This window comes from Hermetia illucens, chromosome 1, assembly GCF_905115235.1.
Source record: "Hermetia illucens chromosome 1, iHerIll2.2.curated.20191125, whole genome shotgun sequence".
In the NCBI taxonomy this organism is placed as follows: Eukaryota; Metazoa; Arthropoda; class Insecta; order Diptera; family Stratiomyidae; genus Hermetia; species Hermetia illucens.
The window spans coordinates 46758242-46776783 of record NC_051849.1 but is presented as its reverse complement, the minus strand read 5'-3'; the positions used below and the strand labels follow the sequence as shown (position 1 = coordinate 46776783).

At 39.2% G+C, this 18542-nt stretch overlaps 2 protein-coding genes across 2 annotated transcripts; one reads left to right on the top strand and one right to left on the bottom strand.

The window, feature by feature from the left end:
- The first annotated feature begins 100 nt into the window (after window positions 1–100).
- On the top strand, window positions 101–8585 carry LOC119646286 (polypeptide N-acetylgalactosaminyltransferase 35A). Its single transcript, XM_038046697.1, has 8 exons — window positions 101–606; window positions 6442–6574; window positions 6630–7135; window positions 7212–7522; window positions 7576–7778; window positions 7988–8134; window positions 8191–8329; window positions 8395–8585. Exons 1-8 carry the CDS (start codon window positions 390–392, stop codon window positions 8518–8520), a joined length of 1782 nt encoding a protein of 593 aa, XP_037902625.1. The 5' UTR covers window positions 101–389; the 3' UTR covers window positions 8521–8585.
- A 2394-nt stretch (window positions 8586–10979) lies between these two features.
- LOC119649414 (pickpocket protein 28-like) lies at window positions 10980–18193 on the bottom strand. Its single transcript, XM_038051588.1, has 8 exons — window positions 18078–18193; window positions 17708–17914; window positions 17460–17643; window positions 12211–12350; window positions 11675–12147; window positions 11441–11618; window positions 11264–11373; window positions 10980–11203 (listed from the first exon to the last, which is right to left on the bottom strand). Exons 1-8 carry the CDS (start codon window positions 18191–18193, stop codon window positions 10980–10982), a joined length of 1632 nt encoding a protein of 543 aa, XP_037907516.1.
- Window positions 18194–18542: the final 349 nt, after the last annotated feature.

Sequence of the window (18542 nt, the reverse complement as noted above, 5' to 3'; positions counted from 1 at the left end):
CGCATGACATTTCTGTTTTGTTTGAAATCGCGTACATTCCCATATTCCCATGTATAATACATATATTCATAATTATAAATTTGCATAAAAAGTGAAACATTGTACTCTATAGTGACTATGGGAACTAAATAATATTTGTGATTGTCAGAATACTCTGTGTCTTCTTTGTCTACATTCCTTAATGCATCTACCGCACTTTAATTAATTCGACTGGAGTCGTTTCTCAAGTGAAAGCGTGCAAATTAAGCTGCATGCAATGATGCTGGATATGTTTCAGAAGAAATGACTGATACAAAGTGCAACGCAGTGCCAAAAGTGATTCTCAATCGTCTGTTAGAGTTTTGTAAATAAATCATTTCAGTTCATAAGTGAATACATTCCATAAAAGTATGAAATTAATCATGAATAAGGCTTTTTGTTGGGGGGTGCTTATTGCATCGGTAACTTGGATAATTACGATTGTGTTGTACACAAAAATCTCCAGCTTGTCTACGATTTTCAGTGCAAGTGGTAGTACTGATAGGAGTCATAGTGCAACAACGAACGCCAGGGCGGAGAAAATCGCGGACGACATGCATTTAAATCCAGTTTTTCCAACTATTCAAAGTGAGTTAATATGAAATACAATAATATGTGAATTATATACCATATATTTTTGCATACCTAAAATTTTTCTGATATGCATAGCAGCTGATAATTTCGAATGTGGAGAGTTGCGGGTTGCTCTTACTTGCATATTAAATATGTTCTTGGATTCCGTTGCGTTGTAATGGAAACGGGTGCAATATCACTCCAATAAAAGAATCTTAAGCTTGTTTCACACTGATGGAGTTGATAATTGATACCATTGGCTTTTTACATCGAGAACGTGACTTCCCGTAACCAAGGTATTAGGGTTTCACTTAGACCCAGCCATACTATCAGCCTGCAACAGTCCATCGCGATAGACTGACAGATTTTATTCGAAAAATTTAGTAGCGACCTTATAATATCAGTTTGCCAATAATCTAAATGGCGTAAACGCAACGACTAATGCATAGATGAACTAGACTGACGAAAATTATTTTTCAATCTGATGTTTAACATCTAATTGAGAACTGATCGTGTAAAGCCACGAGAGCATGTGTCAGTCTGGTCCTCAAGTCCATTAATTACACTAGTTTCATCATCTTTAATGGCATAACAACAGGATTCCGGTCTAGGCATTCCTTAGGAAAGAACTCCATACATCCTGGACATCCGAGGCCCACCAATTCGATATCCTTAAAGCTGTCTGGCATTCTGGACTACGGCATCACTTCATCTGAAGTAGGGTCTGCTACGTCGTCTTTTTCTACCACAGATATTGCCCTTATAGACTGTCCTGGCTAAGCTAAAACCCTTTTCCAGGGCTAGATTAGAAAGGATGCATGATAACGCATCCCTTTGTCTTAGACCGTTGTTGAAAGTGAATGGCCTCGAGAGTGATCATGTTGCTTTTATTTGGCCTCGCATAGCCGTACATAGTTTTACTATCTTTATGCTATTATAAGCGACCTTGAAGGCGAAAAAAAAATGCTGGAACTGATGGCCATATTTCAACAGTTTCTCCATCGCTTGCCGCAGAGAGAAATTCTGCTTTGTTGCTGATCTGCCTGTGGTGAAGCCTCGTTGTTATGAGCTCATGATGTTCTGAGCATATAGGGATAACCAGTCTAGTAAGATAGCATAGAATATCTTATAGATGGTGCTCAGCTGCACTGCGTGATATCCCCCTTTTTATGTACGAGTTAGATAATGCCTCGTTGCCAATTGCTAGGCTTTGATTCGCTGTCCCACACCTTGAGCATCAGTAGATAAACCACTTGATGTACTTGATGGCCTCCACATTTAATTAGTTCGGCTTTGATTCCATCGGCTCCTGGCGACTTATGATTTTTAAGCCGATGGATTGCAGGAACTGTTTCTTCCATGGTTGGTGGTGAAATGTCCTTCGTCTTCAGTTAGCGGGACACTAGTTTAAATGCTTTTTATACCTTCGACAAAATGTGAATTTTTTATCGACTCTAGTCAACAGTACGCGAAAATTATTCAAAATTCACGTCTAGTTTATAAAATATATAGTAAATATAATAAGAAACCAAAATTACAATACAAAATAAAAAAGAATTAAGTAATGATTCACCCCTTCTGCTTATGATTCTTCTGATTTGGTTGTTCTAAAATATGGCAGTTGTAGTCCGTTATATATTTTTGTCCCAGAAACCTTTGTACCTGCCTCCAAAAACTTTAAGGCCTTAGTGAAAAACCTTGTCCGGCTGACCCTTTCGGCACCTAAATTTTCAGGAGTCAGGTGAGAGTAGATAAAGTGCATTTTCAGAGTTTTTTTTTTTTTTTAAGAAAAGCACCACTATTCATTTCATATTTTTTTCTGTAGTAAATGACAGTTTTGCGGACCTACAAAAATTGACTTTCTTAATTTTCTGCCTGAATAATTTTGTGTAAATAAATATTTTATCCAAGCGAATATGAATTGTAGTGGTAAAATTACTTTTGCTCGGGTCCACTAAAGTAAGGTTTCAGCTTCATTTTTACCGAAGTAAATGGAAATATGCTGTTTTATGATAAAACATCGCAATAAGGATCTTCTTTTTCTCTTCTAATAAATACTTTCTATAAGATTTTATCAAAAATTAATCCACTTTGGTTCACAAAAGACACAGAATATAGAATCCGAGTTGCTAATGTGGATTACTAAAAAGCAGTTATTTCCATATTAAAACAAGTCAGGGAAAACGGAAGCTGACTGCTTCAGGTATGAAAGTTTTTTTGTATTTGTATCATTTGTATCTAGTTCGAAATATAATTTGCAAAACTATTTGCACAAAAATGAAAACTTTAGCCTATTATTACTTGGTCGCACCATTACTATGCGATTTCTATCATGGTATATCGTATAGCCTATGTTACTGCAAAACTTCGTGATCCCATGATAGTGTTAAGGGGGGTTCCTAATCAATTTCTAACAAACATAACTACTCATAATAAATATGGTAATATGCTATTATTAACTTTATTTAAACAGGTGTCGGTATGAAGGGTATTTTGAGGCCTAAGCACCATACAGTGGTAGCTTCTTGGTTTTTGGGCTCATGGAAAAAATTATCTGTTTCCATTCCCCACACTCCCCCGTTTTCCCTCAAACATCAAAATTGATGCTAGCTTTGGAAAGCACTCATCGAGAACTTTCATTTAACACTCCACATGAGATCTTGGCAGACGAGATGATGAACATATATAACGTCAGGTCCATTTCTCCTTTATCGCAGGTGAATGAAGTCCAAAGGGAGAAGTCCACAAGTAGATGCCAACAGCGGTGGGATCAGTCAGCAATAGGTCGTTGGATTTACAAGTTGATCCCTTCTACCGGGGAGTGGCTGAAGAGAAAGTATGAGAAGATCAATTATAATTTCACCCAGTTTCTCACAGGTCACGGAGGATACCGTCAGTAACTCTACAGATTTCAATTGAACACTTCACCTGAGTGTCCAAACTGAGATGGGGTCTCTCTATTCTTCCTATGTTCAAAATTCGTGAAGAGGAAACGTCATATTAATAAGGTCACATATTTGATAAGGGCCATTGTACATTGCTTTTGAGGCAGGTAACTTTGCACTGTATTGTTAATGTCCCGATGCAATACCCGGAAAGACGTAATACTGTTTGTAGAGTGATTTACCACAATCTTACAAGGACTTGTTAGCACTGATGAAGGGAACAAGCAGTTCCCGAAATAGCGGTATTTGCAAGAATAAATATCTACACCAGCGAAAAAGAAAAAACAATTTTTTTTTATTATTTCGAAAAATCTTGCATATAAGCACAGGCTAATCGAAAAAAACACGTTTGCTATACTAATATGGATCTTAGGCAGTACTCGCTAATTCTGCAAACATTGGGCATAAAGTAGAAACTCCTGCTATATTGCACTTTTTATGAATGAACTATCCTAATAGATAGGTAAGTATGCATCAGGGGACTTTCTGAGCGGCCCAAATAGCATTGCGGTGTGCCGCTTTTTTCTCACAAAGTTCGTGGTTGCCGTAGGAATGGCAAAGGGAGCAAAATGTAGCCCGCTCAGATCTTTAGAGTGAATCGTTAGTGTATACGAAGGATAAGAGTCCCCCACCCTACAATCAAGTATGTCTGATGTCCCCAAGATTTGATTTTAGCTAGAGCTGGACGATCGCAAAGGAAGTCCCTGAGCATTTCTCTCTCTTCTCCGGAACTTTGACAGTGTGAATAGGAGAGTGTACCGGATGGCATGGTTCCCTATAGGCTTGTGCTCCGTGCAAACCTCCGTAATCCTGCACGTATTTGGACGCGTCCGGTTCGAAAGCAATCGTGATTCAATCTAGTTACACGAGGGCCAGATGCTCCTTGACTTAACGCAGGTCGTGAACCTTCGTCAACTGAAGCCAGCGTTTTTCAAGTAGTACGAGTAGATTCCACTGTTCATAGTAGCCAGCGGGACGCCGACTATACCTGCTGAGTCCACAGGCCTGTGTATTTACTTCTATGTTCCTATAACTGGAAACCCCACACTTGCATTACCCTGTCAGCCTGGAAAATATTGCGACTGCCTAAATGGCCACTTTTGATATTTCTATGACCGTACTCATTTAATATGGTGGTCTAGAGGAAGGAGGTGTAGGAGTATATTGAGGACATCCGTTGAAATTGCAGAGCCCTAGGAGCATCTGCACATTTGGTGCTTTGAATCTTATTAAGCTTGGTACTATTGCATTTCTTGCTTAACGTCGGTCACCACACAATAGATCTGTACGTTAGAATGGAACGATCACGGAAGACCAAGGCTGTGTACATTCAACAAACCATCCTCGGTTGGAGTCCCTTTTCCTTACGAAGGATAATGCATGGGTAACGACACTGGCTTTGGCCGGCAAAAGTGAGCTGCTAAACTATCAACGCTTTCCTCATATTTTTCCGCGATCTCACCACTCTTCTTCCCGTTGGCCAGCAATTCTTTAGGAAAGATCAAATGGGACACTAGAAACTTTATTTTTCTCAGCCACGTATTTATATCTGGGTTTGGTCAAATGACAAAACTTTATTGAAATTGCAATATCCACAATAACTAGCTGCTACTATTAGTTGTTAATAACAGTATTTTATTTAATGAATGTGTCATTTACACAAATTTCGCTTGAAAAGGCTTAATCGCTAAATACTTTTAGTACTATTTCAGCAACTATTATCACTGTTATCGATTCATCATTCATTTTTAACTAAATTCAGTAGGAAAGCATTGCAAATATGCGAACCACCTGCAATAAAAACGTGAAATTGTTCTCCCAAAAATGTGTCCAGTGTCAAGGTATCCCCAACACAGCTGTTCGTGGGACTTCCATTGTTGGTAGGAAAGTCTGTTTTTTTTCCTCTGCGCCGGTCGTTTGTTGCCGACGTTTTGTTTCATCCTATATTGCATCCATTATGAACAACATATGAACCGCAGATCTACTTGACTGTAACGCTAGTAAAATCATAACAATGCAAGCGAAATAAAAAATAAACAAGTATTTTTCGGTATAAACGGTATAAATTTTGAATCAATGAAATATACTCTGTAAAAAGAAGGAAATGAAGCCAATTGTAGTGTGCTTTACGCAACTATCTTGAAACAATCGTACCGTATTGGAGCGACTTCGAGCTCTATGGTACGTGGAACAACTCACAGACCTGCAACTTGATTGTCAATTAGGTCGCAAACATAATCGAAGTTACCAACTCGCAGTTGCTAATTCAAATTGTAGCAACGGTCACAGGAATATCAAAAACTGTTGATGCTTCTGCGGGAACCCCAGGTTAGTAATCAAGTTGCACTTCTGTAGTAGTATACTCAAGGTCATTCAGGGATGTAGGCAGGAAGTCCGAGAGGAGGTTGAATTCATGCGGGTTTTCGCAAAATTTTACATTTAACTTAATTTTGTTAAAGATTCTACTTCCGGGCGCCCTGAAAAGGCTCCGGGCTCAAGGGAACTCATCGTTCCCAGCTTCCTACATGTCGATAAGGAAATATACTTGGGGTCGTTGTCCTGCTGGAAGACAAATAGTTGTTGCATTTCTAAGTTGGCGTTTTGTAACAAATTAAAGCGCAACACATTGAAATATACTTCCCTTTTATGCCCTAATCAATAAACACTACTATGGTTGACGGTTGCATGTATGTCGCTAGTTCTGAAAAGCATCTGTTTAACCAAAAATATACTGAGATACTGATGAACTTCAAAAGATTATTAATCTTAAGTTGTAAAAACTTTTATAGGCTAATGTTTCAAATTTGGAGGAAAAGAATGTTTGTTCTATTTTTTCTCCAAATTTGCGCATTGTACATTACGAAAGTTTATTATTTTACAATTTTCTTTATGAATTTATCAACAGGTGAGTTTGGTTTGATTCGAAATGCTGAAGACCAATATATTCGTGACACTGGATACAAACAGCATGCATTCAATGCTCTAGTAAGCAATAACATCGGATTGTTTAGAAAGTTGCCAGACACTCGCCACAAAGTGTAAGCTCTTCCAAACCAAAACTGGAATCGCAGATCTAATGGGATTTACTTTTAGTTGTTCGAAACAAGAATATCCAGACTTATCAGCTACTGTTTCAATAATTATGTGCTTCTATAATGAACATCAAATGACTCTCTTACGGTCTATCAATTCAGTACTGAAGCGCACTTCCCCGAATTCACTGCAAGAAATTATTCTAGTTGATGACTTCAGTGAATATGACGATTTGATAGAGGGTCTAGATCAAGAAATAAAGAAATTTGATGTTGAAGGAAAAGTACGTTTGATTCGTAACCAAAAACGTGAAGGACTGATTCGATCTAGAGTGATAGGAGCTAGAGATGCTAAGGGAGACGTATTAGTTTTTCTAGATTCGCATATAGAAGTAAATACTGATTGGCTGCGACCACTTTTGAAAATGGTTCACAATGAAAATTCTACGCTAGCTGTTCCTGTGATTGATATAATAAACGCTGATACTTTCGCATATAAAAATAGTCCCCTGGTTCGGGGTGGATTCAACTGGGGTTTACATTTCAAATGGGATAATTTACCAGAAGGTATTGCATTTCAACCAAAGGATATATTTTGCACTCACCATAGTTTTTGAGTTAATAACTTACCTTTATTTTAAAGGAACTATAACAGATGAAGCTTCCTTCGCCGGCCCATTCATTTCACCTACTATGGCTGGTGGTTTGTTTGCAGTAAATCGGAATTATTTTAAAGGAATCGGTGAATATGATATGGGTATGGATATCTGGGGTGGGGAAAATTTAGAGATGTCTTTCCGAGTTTGGCAGTGTGGCGGAGCAATAAAGATAGTCCCGTGTTCACGGATAGGACATGTCTTTCGCAAGAGAAGACCATATAATTCGCCGGATGGTAGTGATACTATGCTTCGTAACTCAATGCGCTTAGCAACCGTGTGGATGGACGAGTATAAGGTTTGCTTGTAGATTACATTTTGTCATTTAAATATATTGTTATCCTTCTGCAGGATATTTACATGAAACATCAAAAAGTGAATGCTGATTTCGATTTTGGGGACGTGACTGAACGAAAAGAGTTGAGAGAAAAATTAAAGTGCCATCCGTTTTCTTGGTATCTCAAACATGTTTATCCGGAATTGGAAGTACCCGGGGAAACAAATAATGGAACTTCGAAAAAGTTATTGCCATTGTTTCAGCCATGGAATTTGAGGTGAGTTGAGGTGGAGGCAAAGGTAGTGTGCTTGAACTATCTTTGTTTACTTCACTTAACTTTTTTTTTAATTTGTGCAGATGTGGGTGGGCTCTGCTCGGGCCTACTAACCTACATCTCTCTTTTCTTTCATTCTGTTGTACTATATGAAAAGGACAATAACGGACAAAGGACAATTCAATAGTCAATTGAAAATATTTTTTTTTCAGGAAACGAAAGTACATCAACAATTATCAAATTCGTTTAAGTAACACAACACTGTGCATAGCAGTTCAGGGTGCTAAGTCAAAAGGGCAATGGAAACGTGGGAGTACATTATTATTAAAACCATGCCAAAAAGATAAGAGTCAACTTTGGTAAGCTTTCTATATAATAATTGAAGTTTTTGTCTACTTCTGTTCGTTCAATTCAGGTACGAAACAGACAAGGCCGAGCTTGTGGTGGATAAACTCTATTGTATGGAAGCTAAACAGGCGACAGGGCTCTCTTATCCCATTATTGGTAAATGTCATGAAATGTTGGGTGATCAAGAATGGCGACATACTAAAAAGGTGATGAATAAATTGCTGCCAAGTGATTAGTACTCATTATTTCTTTATTGTTTCTACTTTTACAGAGTGAATCACCTATTTATAACACTGCTACTGGTATGTGTCTTCGTGCCAATAATCCGATAGTTGGTGCATCAGTTTTCTTAGATCTCTGCTCTAAAGCAATACATAATTCCTGGGATTTTATGTAATAGCATTTACATTGTTTTTTTTTATCAATTTTTTATATTGAAATAAATTATGGTTTTTGTAGAAATTTTTGAGTCTAAATTAATAATTTTTCCTAAACTAAATTCAAGTTTCAAGTTGAAACATTTGATAAATATTGTTAACTGTTCTGTTGCCTTTGGACTGTGGGCCATCGCGGTGAAGTGGTTTGAAATTGTTACAAATTTATTATACTTCATAAGTGTTTTAAAAAATAAATGGGTCACCCTTGTTCATTCGAGAAATTTGCTACCGAATCGAGTGAATTAATTTGGACCAAAAGTGTAAGTCTTGCTCGAAGTGCACTTCCCTGGCAGCATTCAAAATCTCATTAAGGACCGACAGACCTAAAATGAGAGACTGAACTCTGGCAGGTCAGTATAGTACCACTGGAGCGAAAAAGGTGGGTGTTTAACTCGTTTCATAAATGCAAGTCTACAGGTCAGGCGTTACTACTGCTCTAGAAATAAAGGAAGCGAATATGATATGATGTATATTCAGAGTATATAGCTTGTACGCGCTTATATGTCAATTAATTGGCGCGACGTGAAGGTAATATTTATTCCCGAACCAGGCAAATCCACTTACACAAACGCAAAAAGCTTCCGACAGATCAGTTTAACTTCCTTTCTACTAAAAGGCCTGGAAAGACTAGTAGATCGGTTCAGAAGGGATGCGTACATTCCTAGGTGGCCACTTTACTGTAGGCAACATACCTACCAGAAAGGCAAATCTACGGAGAGAGCACTACATGAGCTATACGCCTTAGGTGCATTCATGGGCATCAAAAGTGCCTTCAATTAAGTCTCATTTTCGGCGATTTGTGACGCGGCAAGACAGCACGGAATACACCGGCTGTTAATCAGTTGGATTTTTCACATCCTGAAGCGGGGAAAGATCCACATACTTGTTGGGCAGAAGTTTATTGAGGCACGATGTCTTAGGCGTTGCCAATAGAGAGGGTTTCTCTCTCTTCTGTTGTGGGTTCTGGCATGGACACATTGGTCCTGGAAGACACGAAGTTCTTCAAACAAGCATTTCCGGACGATCTAACCGTAACAATTATGGGCAAGTTTGCGGGCAAAGTATGTGACCGTTTGAATGCAACTCTGAATGTAATCGACAGTTGATGCCACCACAACGGACTAACGGTGAAATCTAGAAAGACTGGACAAGTTATATTTACTACGAACCCACGTTAGCTGGCGCAGCTACACGGCCTAACACGACCGAAATCTGCCTGCTACAAACTGTTAAGTATTTAGGAGTAGATCTCGACTCCAAACAAGCGTGGAAGCATCATATTCAAGAACAATATCAGAAATCCTGCAAATTCAAGTCCTACAAGGCTGCGATAGGTAAAACCAGGGGACTTTCACTAAAACGGATTTATACATCCATAATCAAACCTATTTGATCATCTGGTGGCCGAGACTGAACTTTGCTAACAGCAAAAAGCTGCTGGCACCGATTGAAAGGCTCGGTTGCCTAAGTATTACTGAAGCAATGAGTACTACACCCACTAAATGTACCTCTATTCATTTGAAGGTGAAACGGAAAATAGCTAACTATGCATATAGATTTAATACCATTGGCATGTAGAAAGCGGCCAACAATGCGTCCATTTGGAAATTCTTTGCAAAAATTAGGTGGCTCTGATCCCTGCTGACCATATGGGTTTCAGCAAAATAAAAGGTTATCTAATAGCCGCGAATTCTTTGGGATTGCAAACTTAATAATCTTCACGCACGGGTCAATCATTCAAGACGGATCAGGCGCATTGGTGTTCTCGGGAAATTCGCTAATAGAACTCTCAGGAAAATGACAACCAAATTCCAGACTGAGGTATATGCTATTTCATTAGCAGCAGAAAAATGTTCGCGACAAAAATTGAGGATTGTGCTCCGACAGTCGGACATCGTTATCAGCACTAAAGAACAACGACATATCAAGGAAGATGCCACCAGTTGGTGGTGAGACTTGATCGACTGAAGAGAACATTCCTGATGTAGGTATCGGGGTGGGCTCGCTAAGGATATGGATCCACAATGGTGGGGCCAAGACCAGCGTTTGGTATCCGGCCATCCACTGTCAAGTTTACTCTGAAGGGCAAAATTCCAAGGATTCACGTAATCGAATGGAGAAATTTGAACTCCTGCCGGTAGATGGAAATCTTTATGAAAGAACCCGGGACAGCCAGTGAGGCATTATTGTTGTCCCTTAAGAAGCGGAACATTAAAACTCTAGTAGGGTTTTTAACGAAACACTGCTCCTGAAACTACTACATATGGAAAAAATGTGTATACCGGTCTCGACTATATGCAGCCTATGTGAGGAGGAAGTAGCCCTGCATTCTATTTATTGTGTAAGAGGACGTGAAAAGCACACAAAAATTTCTACAGCGAAATCACTACAGTTTTATTCATTACAAGGGCAGAAAGTATTACTCCAGGTAATCAAATTGTGGCATATTTTTGTTAGCCTTTCCTCTTTCGTTCCCTCCATTGTTTAGTAATCCCATGCGATTTCTTTTCCGTGGTATTGGAACAACTTGCTTTGCCAACTGTGCTCTATTTACGCACACCTTTACAGTTAAAAAATATATGAGTTCAACAAAACTGATTATGGAAAAACCTAGACCCAATCCTAGTAAACCGCCGAAGTTTCCTGAAAATATATTATTTTACAACGGAAATTATTCAATAATTAAGATCTACATTAGATTACCTAGAATCTCATACCAAGTGTACAAAACATCTGTTTTATATAATACTGATGCGGTCGTTGAGTAGTAAATTCGCAAAAGGCTGACATCAGTTAGGTTGTCCAACCCTTTCCTAAACAAAACAAATTGAATTGCAAAGTTATTTAGAATTTCCAATCTTTTAAACGTGGGATACTTACAATAGGCCCCAGCTAGTTCTAGCAGAACCCTTGGTCTGGATTTCTGACGATGTTGTTTCAAAATTGTATGACGTTGTTGAGCAAAGTGGTAAGCAATCCGGACAGTTCAATGAATCCTCTTGTTCCCGTTCAAAACCTTCCCTTCCAGCTCCTTGAGGTTTGTACGTATTCCACGTCACTAATGAAAAGATTCTTACACATTATTCGGCGATACCTGATGCTACCTTGATATACCTCTGTATCTCTCCAAACACTTGACATCAGCTAAAGTACAGTGCATTCTGTTATCATCAGATATTTTGAAATCGGAAGGAGCATAAAATGGAATACAATTGCAAAGTGCGTAAATGCTTCTCAATTTGCACTTTGTTAGGCATTCAGGATAACTATAATGGTCGCCATATTCCTGGCTCTTTTCATCTTTGAAAAGACATTTGCGCTGGTTAATTCCATACGGTCTAATGGTATTCATCGACTTTTCCGTTGTTACTAGCAGTTTCAAGTAGACTTCTCGGCCTGGATTCAGGATATATTCGCGTAGATTTCCTGTAGTTCCATCTGGGAAATTTCCTGGCGAAAATAGTTGCACTGCAAAGCCCAATGTATTCCGATTACTGTAGAAATAGTCTGATGTAGTGCCGTTGAGTAGAACAATAAGTCCTTTTGATGCTCCAGTTAGGTTGGTTTTCAAGAGCGTGCTCTGTGTACTTGAAAGAGAATTCAGACCTGTAGATTTTATGCAAAGTAGAGGAACATATAAAGGTACGTACTATTTATATTTGAACCTCTCGTAATTGAAAGTGCAGCAGAAACCATCTGAAGTAGCTTCTAATGTAAACAAGCTTTTACACTCCCTATCTTCTCCCAGCCATTGACATTTTAACATGAAGTCCTCGCATTTTGGAGCAAGCTTAAAAGCAATAGTTGATTTAGTATGCATCATGGGTTTGATTCACTTTGATCGTGAATACTGTATGTATGTGTGTGCCAGAACAATTAGTTACTCAAACAAATTTAATGTCTTTGGGAACAATAGATGTAGATTCAATGTTCATGGCGGTGCAAATGTTAAAATGATGGTAGAATGGCCGAGGTGGTTGTGCATTATATTCTCGATTCTCGTGCTTCTGTTTCAGATCCCATTATTGTGTTATGTTCCATATAGTACGAAGCTGGTGTCGACCGGCATATTCTTTCGACCGGGTCTTATACTGTTACGTTGTGAAAATATGGCGGAATGGCTTAGAACCAAAGATCCTAAATTGCCACGTTAAAAGGGGGCGGAACTGTAAAAATGTGTTGGTAGACTACCTTTCCAAATCCGCAGCTGGAGAGGGAGGAACTACTGGGCCTCTTAATTGCTCAAAACAATGATCCCCATACAAGATTACCTAGAGTCTTTAGAAGCAAGGTGGAGGGCGAAGGGAAACCTGTTAAAATCGGGATAGATGACGGATCCCTGCAGATAACCAAATGATGCAACTGCTTTATCAAATATAGATTTGGCAACATACCTCTGAATAGGCAGGCCCAAACATTGAAGTTGAGCTGTTGCCCAATCAGAAGCTGGACAACCTATAGTTGGATTTTCTAGGCTCGAAGCGGACAGTGGTACACAGGAAAGTGCTATGTTGGAGGCGGAGGATGACACTCCGACAGAGGAGAAAAGCTCCAAATATTAATGGAGCCAATGACAAGCACTAAGGTAAACCAAACCCATGTAAAACTGCATCTGCAGTGATTGATAGAATTTCTGATCTCATGGATGCATTGGAAACCGACCAGTGAACTCGAAAGACAGTGGTTGAATCGGACTACTATTTCGCAGGAGTGGACACCAGAATCCAAAGTTAACAGTTAGACTGGCGAAGTACGCGAGAGATAGGCACCACTTCGCCTCGGCTGCGATGCCAATGCTCACAATAAGATCTAGGAAAGCAGCGACACCAATCGAAGAGGTGAGTGTCGGCATTTTTCACGTATTTCAGGCACTACTGCAGAGAGGAAATCATTTTAGGATCTGGTAAGGGAGCAAGATAGCTTTGGGATATATACCAAGGGCATGGTGACAGGCAAGAGTTGTCTTTATTCCGAAAGCGGGTAAAAAGGACCCTTAGCACCCAATAAACAGCCATATTAGAACTAAAGTGCTAATGCGTAATCCTCTTCATCCATGTTAACATGCTTAATCGTAACTACCCCATATATGCTGACGGATGTTTTACGCAATGCCGTAGAAACAAAAGAAATAGCACTGTGTGCGTTTTGGACATCGAAGGAGCAAGGAGAACACACCGTATGCAGAGATATGAGATCTTTTAATTTGCAAGGAAGTAGGAAATACCCTGGCCTTCTGGATGGGCAGGATGTAAGAGAGTATGCAAATAGAAGTGCCTGGGAAACTAACTACATTGTTTTAATCTGTAAGGGCAAATATGGGGATACACTATGTGTTGGAACTGGGCTAATTACTAGCACCTGGTGCAGGAGGGCAGAGCTACGCGTTAATCCAGCCAAGTCAAATATAGTACCATTCACTAGGAATGTAAGCTTAGTCACCTGAGAGCTATTAGACTATATGGTATCGAGGTGAAACAAGAAACAAAGATCAACCATTTGGGAATTACACTAGACCAAAAACTACTCTCGAAGACACATATACAAGGTCACAAGAAAAAAGTGTATACAAATTTTTGCGTTATTAGATAAAGGTAAAAAATGTTTAATGATTGTTGTATGCATATTGGAGTACATTAAAAACTAGATAAGTTTATAATCAATGCGTGATTCGCGGTGTTTCTAACGAACAGGTTTAAGAAAATTAAAACGTAACACTATCTCCGTCGCTAGTAGGGATTATTATATTAACCAAATATACACCCGTGTGCACTGAAGAAGGGAACAAGTTGTTCCCGAAATTTGGATATTTGCTTAATAAAATAATTAATTTCCTTAAATATGTTTAGTTTAGGCTGTTTTTAAAACTTAGTTCAGCGATGTTAAGTAATCGTTTAGCTATCATAGCCTTGCGAGTGTATATATACATATATTTCGGAAGCGAGATACCCCCTTTTTTCAGTACAAAGGTTGTATAAATTCAAAACAACAAATTGTAGTTCGAGGAAAGCTACTCTTTGGACTCTTCTGGTCCCAACAGCACTTTGACGATGCGAAGAGTGGCGCAAGGCAAATTTTCCAAATTTCGTAGTATCACAAGAATAGCCGCCCTACTTTCTGAATCTGAATCCGATGGATTGTAGTGTATGGTCGATTTTATAGTCCAGAGGCTGTGTACCATGCCAAAAAAGTTTGGAGTTCCTGAAGCAAGTGTTGCTTCGAGAATGGGATAAAATAACCATAGAGAAACTGCGAGCCTGACCCCAGAATTTCGTAAAATGACTGACCTTATGTAATCTGATTAAGTGAAACTGGCTGAATATATTATAACTTAGACATTATATATTAGCTTTTAATAATTCATTTTAAAATTATGTTAACAACATTTTTTAACTGAAAAAGGTTTTATACATCTACTTTTTGTCACCCTGTAGTATGCCGGAAAACTTCCACCGCTCTGGCGACTTACAGATCAATATACAGTGAAGCCCATAGTGTTTTACGTAGGCACCTGTCGTGAGACTTAATCCTACGGTCCTCTTCAGACACGGATTGATTTTGTGACCACAATCAGAGCCCCGCTGAGACAAGTCACAACGGTACCAGTCTATACCAAGTGCATGGCTTAGCATTCATACTGGTGGATGCAAGAATTACCTAAATCTCTACCGAACTATGGAGTACGGCACCCGTGTTGATACGCAACACCACGTCGAGGCCCGAAGGTCTCTTCTCGCTTGAGCACAACCACAACCACCATGAAACTCCCACTAGGGGGGCCAACCGCAAATAACCGAGCTGTCCTCACATATAACAGGAGTTCTCCCGAAGTATGTGAGTCCAGGGGCTTTCCCGGTTCCCATGGTACCAGTATACCCCTGGTAAGGTTTCGTGACCAATTTATCACTTCAGATGAGTCCCCGTGCAGACTCGGGTCTGATCGCCCTAATTAGGTCTTTGGAGCATTCGTCTACTGAATCACGGCCGGCAAGCCAAAGCAATTACAGCGTATCCCGGTGCCACCACTATGGAGGTTCTCCTCGACCACTTGGTTTTGGTTTGGCCGATAGGGTTGCCGCCCCATCTTCCTCACCGCCACCTCTGAGCACCAGATCAATATACAGCAGGAAAACTATGGGGATGCAATACTACTCTGGACATACAGTGCAATAGCAAGGCCAATGATTACCTATGGAGCGGTAATCTGGCTGGGTGCAGAATCATGGAGGCGAATCGATAAACGAAAGGGATTTAAGTTTCAATTGTTTGCTTTGAGTTCGGACAAGCGTCACATGCTTGAGCTCCGATACCGCGTGAAACAACGAGAAATTAATTATTGCTCCGGCCAGGGAAGCAGAAGCTGCCAAAAATAGCAATGCTTTCAAAGCCGTATACCGCAACATGTAAGAACTTGCAGGCTGTCGCAAATCCCTCGGTAGCCCTGCGATGGACGTTAACGGTTGACCCCTCATTGACGATGATGAGAATTTGGAGAGGTGGAACCGGATTTCACCACGGTTCTCAACCGTAACATATCTTGAGGAGTTTCGCCTTTTGTTGATGAAATGGCTAGTCACCGTAGTATGCGGATATGGACTGCTCCTCAAAATAAAAGTGAAATTATCTCAATCATCAATGCATCCACGAAATGTGAGATCTTTTCTGGAGGGTGGAAGCTGGATGATCGTTAAGATTTCGAAAAAGGACATCGTTTTGAGTGCGTCAAGGGGGGTACTTTTAGCTAAATCATCTTGGGACGCATCAAGGAACATCTCAATAACTTGGTCGACAGTGAGCAGGCAGCTTTCCGAATTATTGTGTGTGTGTGCACTTTAAATTGCCATGGAGGGGTTTAATGGACTATGCCATCTTTCCTCAAATACCTGAACTACATTGATGATATCTGTTTGGTCAAATAGCTCTGGACTTGGGAAAGGAGTCGGTCACAGTGGGACTGAAGGTAAATACCAATAAACTCAAGGCGCTTAGTCTGATGGAAAATTGCAGTAATTTCTATTTGTATTAATTTGCAAAACATGGAAGTGGTCGATCAGTTTGTAAATATAGGTAGCGTTGCTTCTGCCGACAGCGGTATTGAATTTGATGTCGTTCGAGGCATTAATTGCGCTAAATTGGCCTTTGCCGTTTGATCCAAAATCTGGAAACGCTACTTTCTCAACATAAACATAGTTAAGTAATCGATGCACACATTAGATGAAACGCAACGACGTCAGACTATATTTCAACGGTTTCCCTCTAGGTACGACAGAATTTAAGTAGCTTTTTGCCTTTCTTTGTAATTAAAGAGCAGACACGTTTTGTTTATTCTCCTCGTATATCGATATTTTGGAGTCTAGATTCTCTCTTCTTCAATGCATGTACAGTAACATTGTAGATGTGAAAAGCCATCAACTTTGGGATTTGCACTTATTTCGGAAATATATTGTCTGGGGGGCATTCCATATTCGTATATAATCGTATGTTTTCAATTTAATAACGTTAGCTCTTTAGCCAGTTTACAACGATCGGAAATTCGGTAATACATTTTTGGGTTTTGAGAGTGAATGTGATATTTGTTGCTGAAGTGCTCAAGATCTTATATAATGTACAATATATCTCTTGCTCATTTCTTCGCAGAATGTGGGGCATTTTCAATGAGAATGCACTTCAATTTTATTATCATCACTCTAAATACCGTGCAGTTATAAGCTTACTGAAGGGGAAACGAGCAAAAAGACAAAGACAACAAAATAATCCATAACAACCAGGATTTGAACCTAAGGTAATAAGACCGAGGAACTGACGCTCAATCAACTCAACCAACGCACCGTCATAATGTATAAGCTTGAAATTACCTTCTACAAAAATCTATATTTGAAAATTAAATAACTTATATACATACCTTTTCCATAACACTTCGGATATCATAAAATCCGTCATCCTTGTTGGAGTCATAGTAATCCAGAACATTCTGAAAACTGGCAGCATCGTCCGAATTTGCGGAACCGATGTCGTACATGGACCCCAGTAACAACATACTTTCCATCAATTGGCTCTCAGTGGTTGAATTGAACATTTTCATTTTTCTATAAAAAAAGAATATACATCACGATGTACTATTTGAAAAGGACTATTGGGAATATTTCTTACAGTTCCTGTACGTATTGCTTTACTGCTTTCAAACTAAATTTATTAACACTACAAATTGCAACAGCGGGAAATGGTACGTTCCAAATAGGATACTCCTGACTTTCCAATGTAGTGATGGTCGGATTCGAGGTGAAAGTTTGCCAGGCGTAGGACACGATGTAGATAGAAAAGGCGAAGTTAACTAGCAAAATCAGGCCCCAAACACATCTGGAAATTGATCGTATTAGCAGCGTGAATGATATGAATATGTATGTATGGAACATACTTTAAGCATTCACACTCCATGTATGTATATCCTTTTTAATTTGGTTAGTAGTAGAGCCATGTGAAAGTGATAAACTTGTAATCATTTCAAAAATCAAAAACTTACCTTTGTACTGTTTGCCCCTTCAGTTCAATGAAAAATTTATATCCATCTAAAGATGTGCTTTCAAAGTACTGATTTAGTGTCAGTTTCAAAACCTTCGCAACATTATTCGAAGCCATCTTCCCTTTAGTATCCTTCACTGAATGAATTCACAACCTGTATAAATCGGGCATACAATGCATATACGTATCTATATTATATGCCAAAGAGGCGGACCGAGATCCGTATTAAAGATAAACGAATAAACTATTTATGAGCCCAAGTGGTTATTATCGGCGGAACCATATCGAAAAAGATTAGTATTTAGCTTTCATCTGCGATATTATCTTCTCCTTCATTATTATCGATACATGTACGCAAAGGATTATTCCGAGCAAGTAGGTATGTTATACACAAAATCGAATGTAGAGTTAAATTTGGCCAGGAATGCTAATTTATCGCGTCAACAGTAGGTATATGATCCAGTGT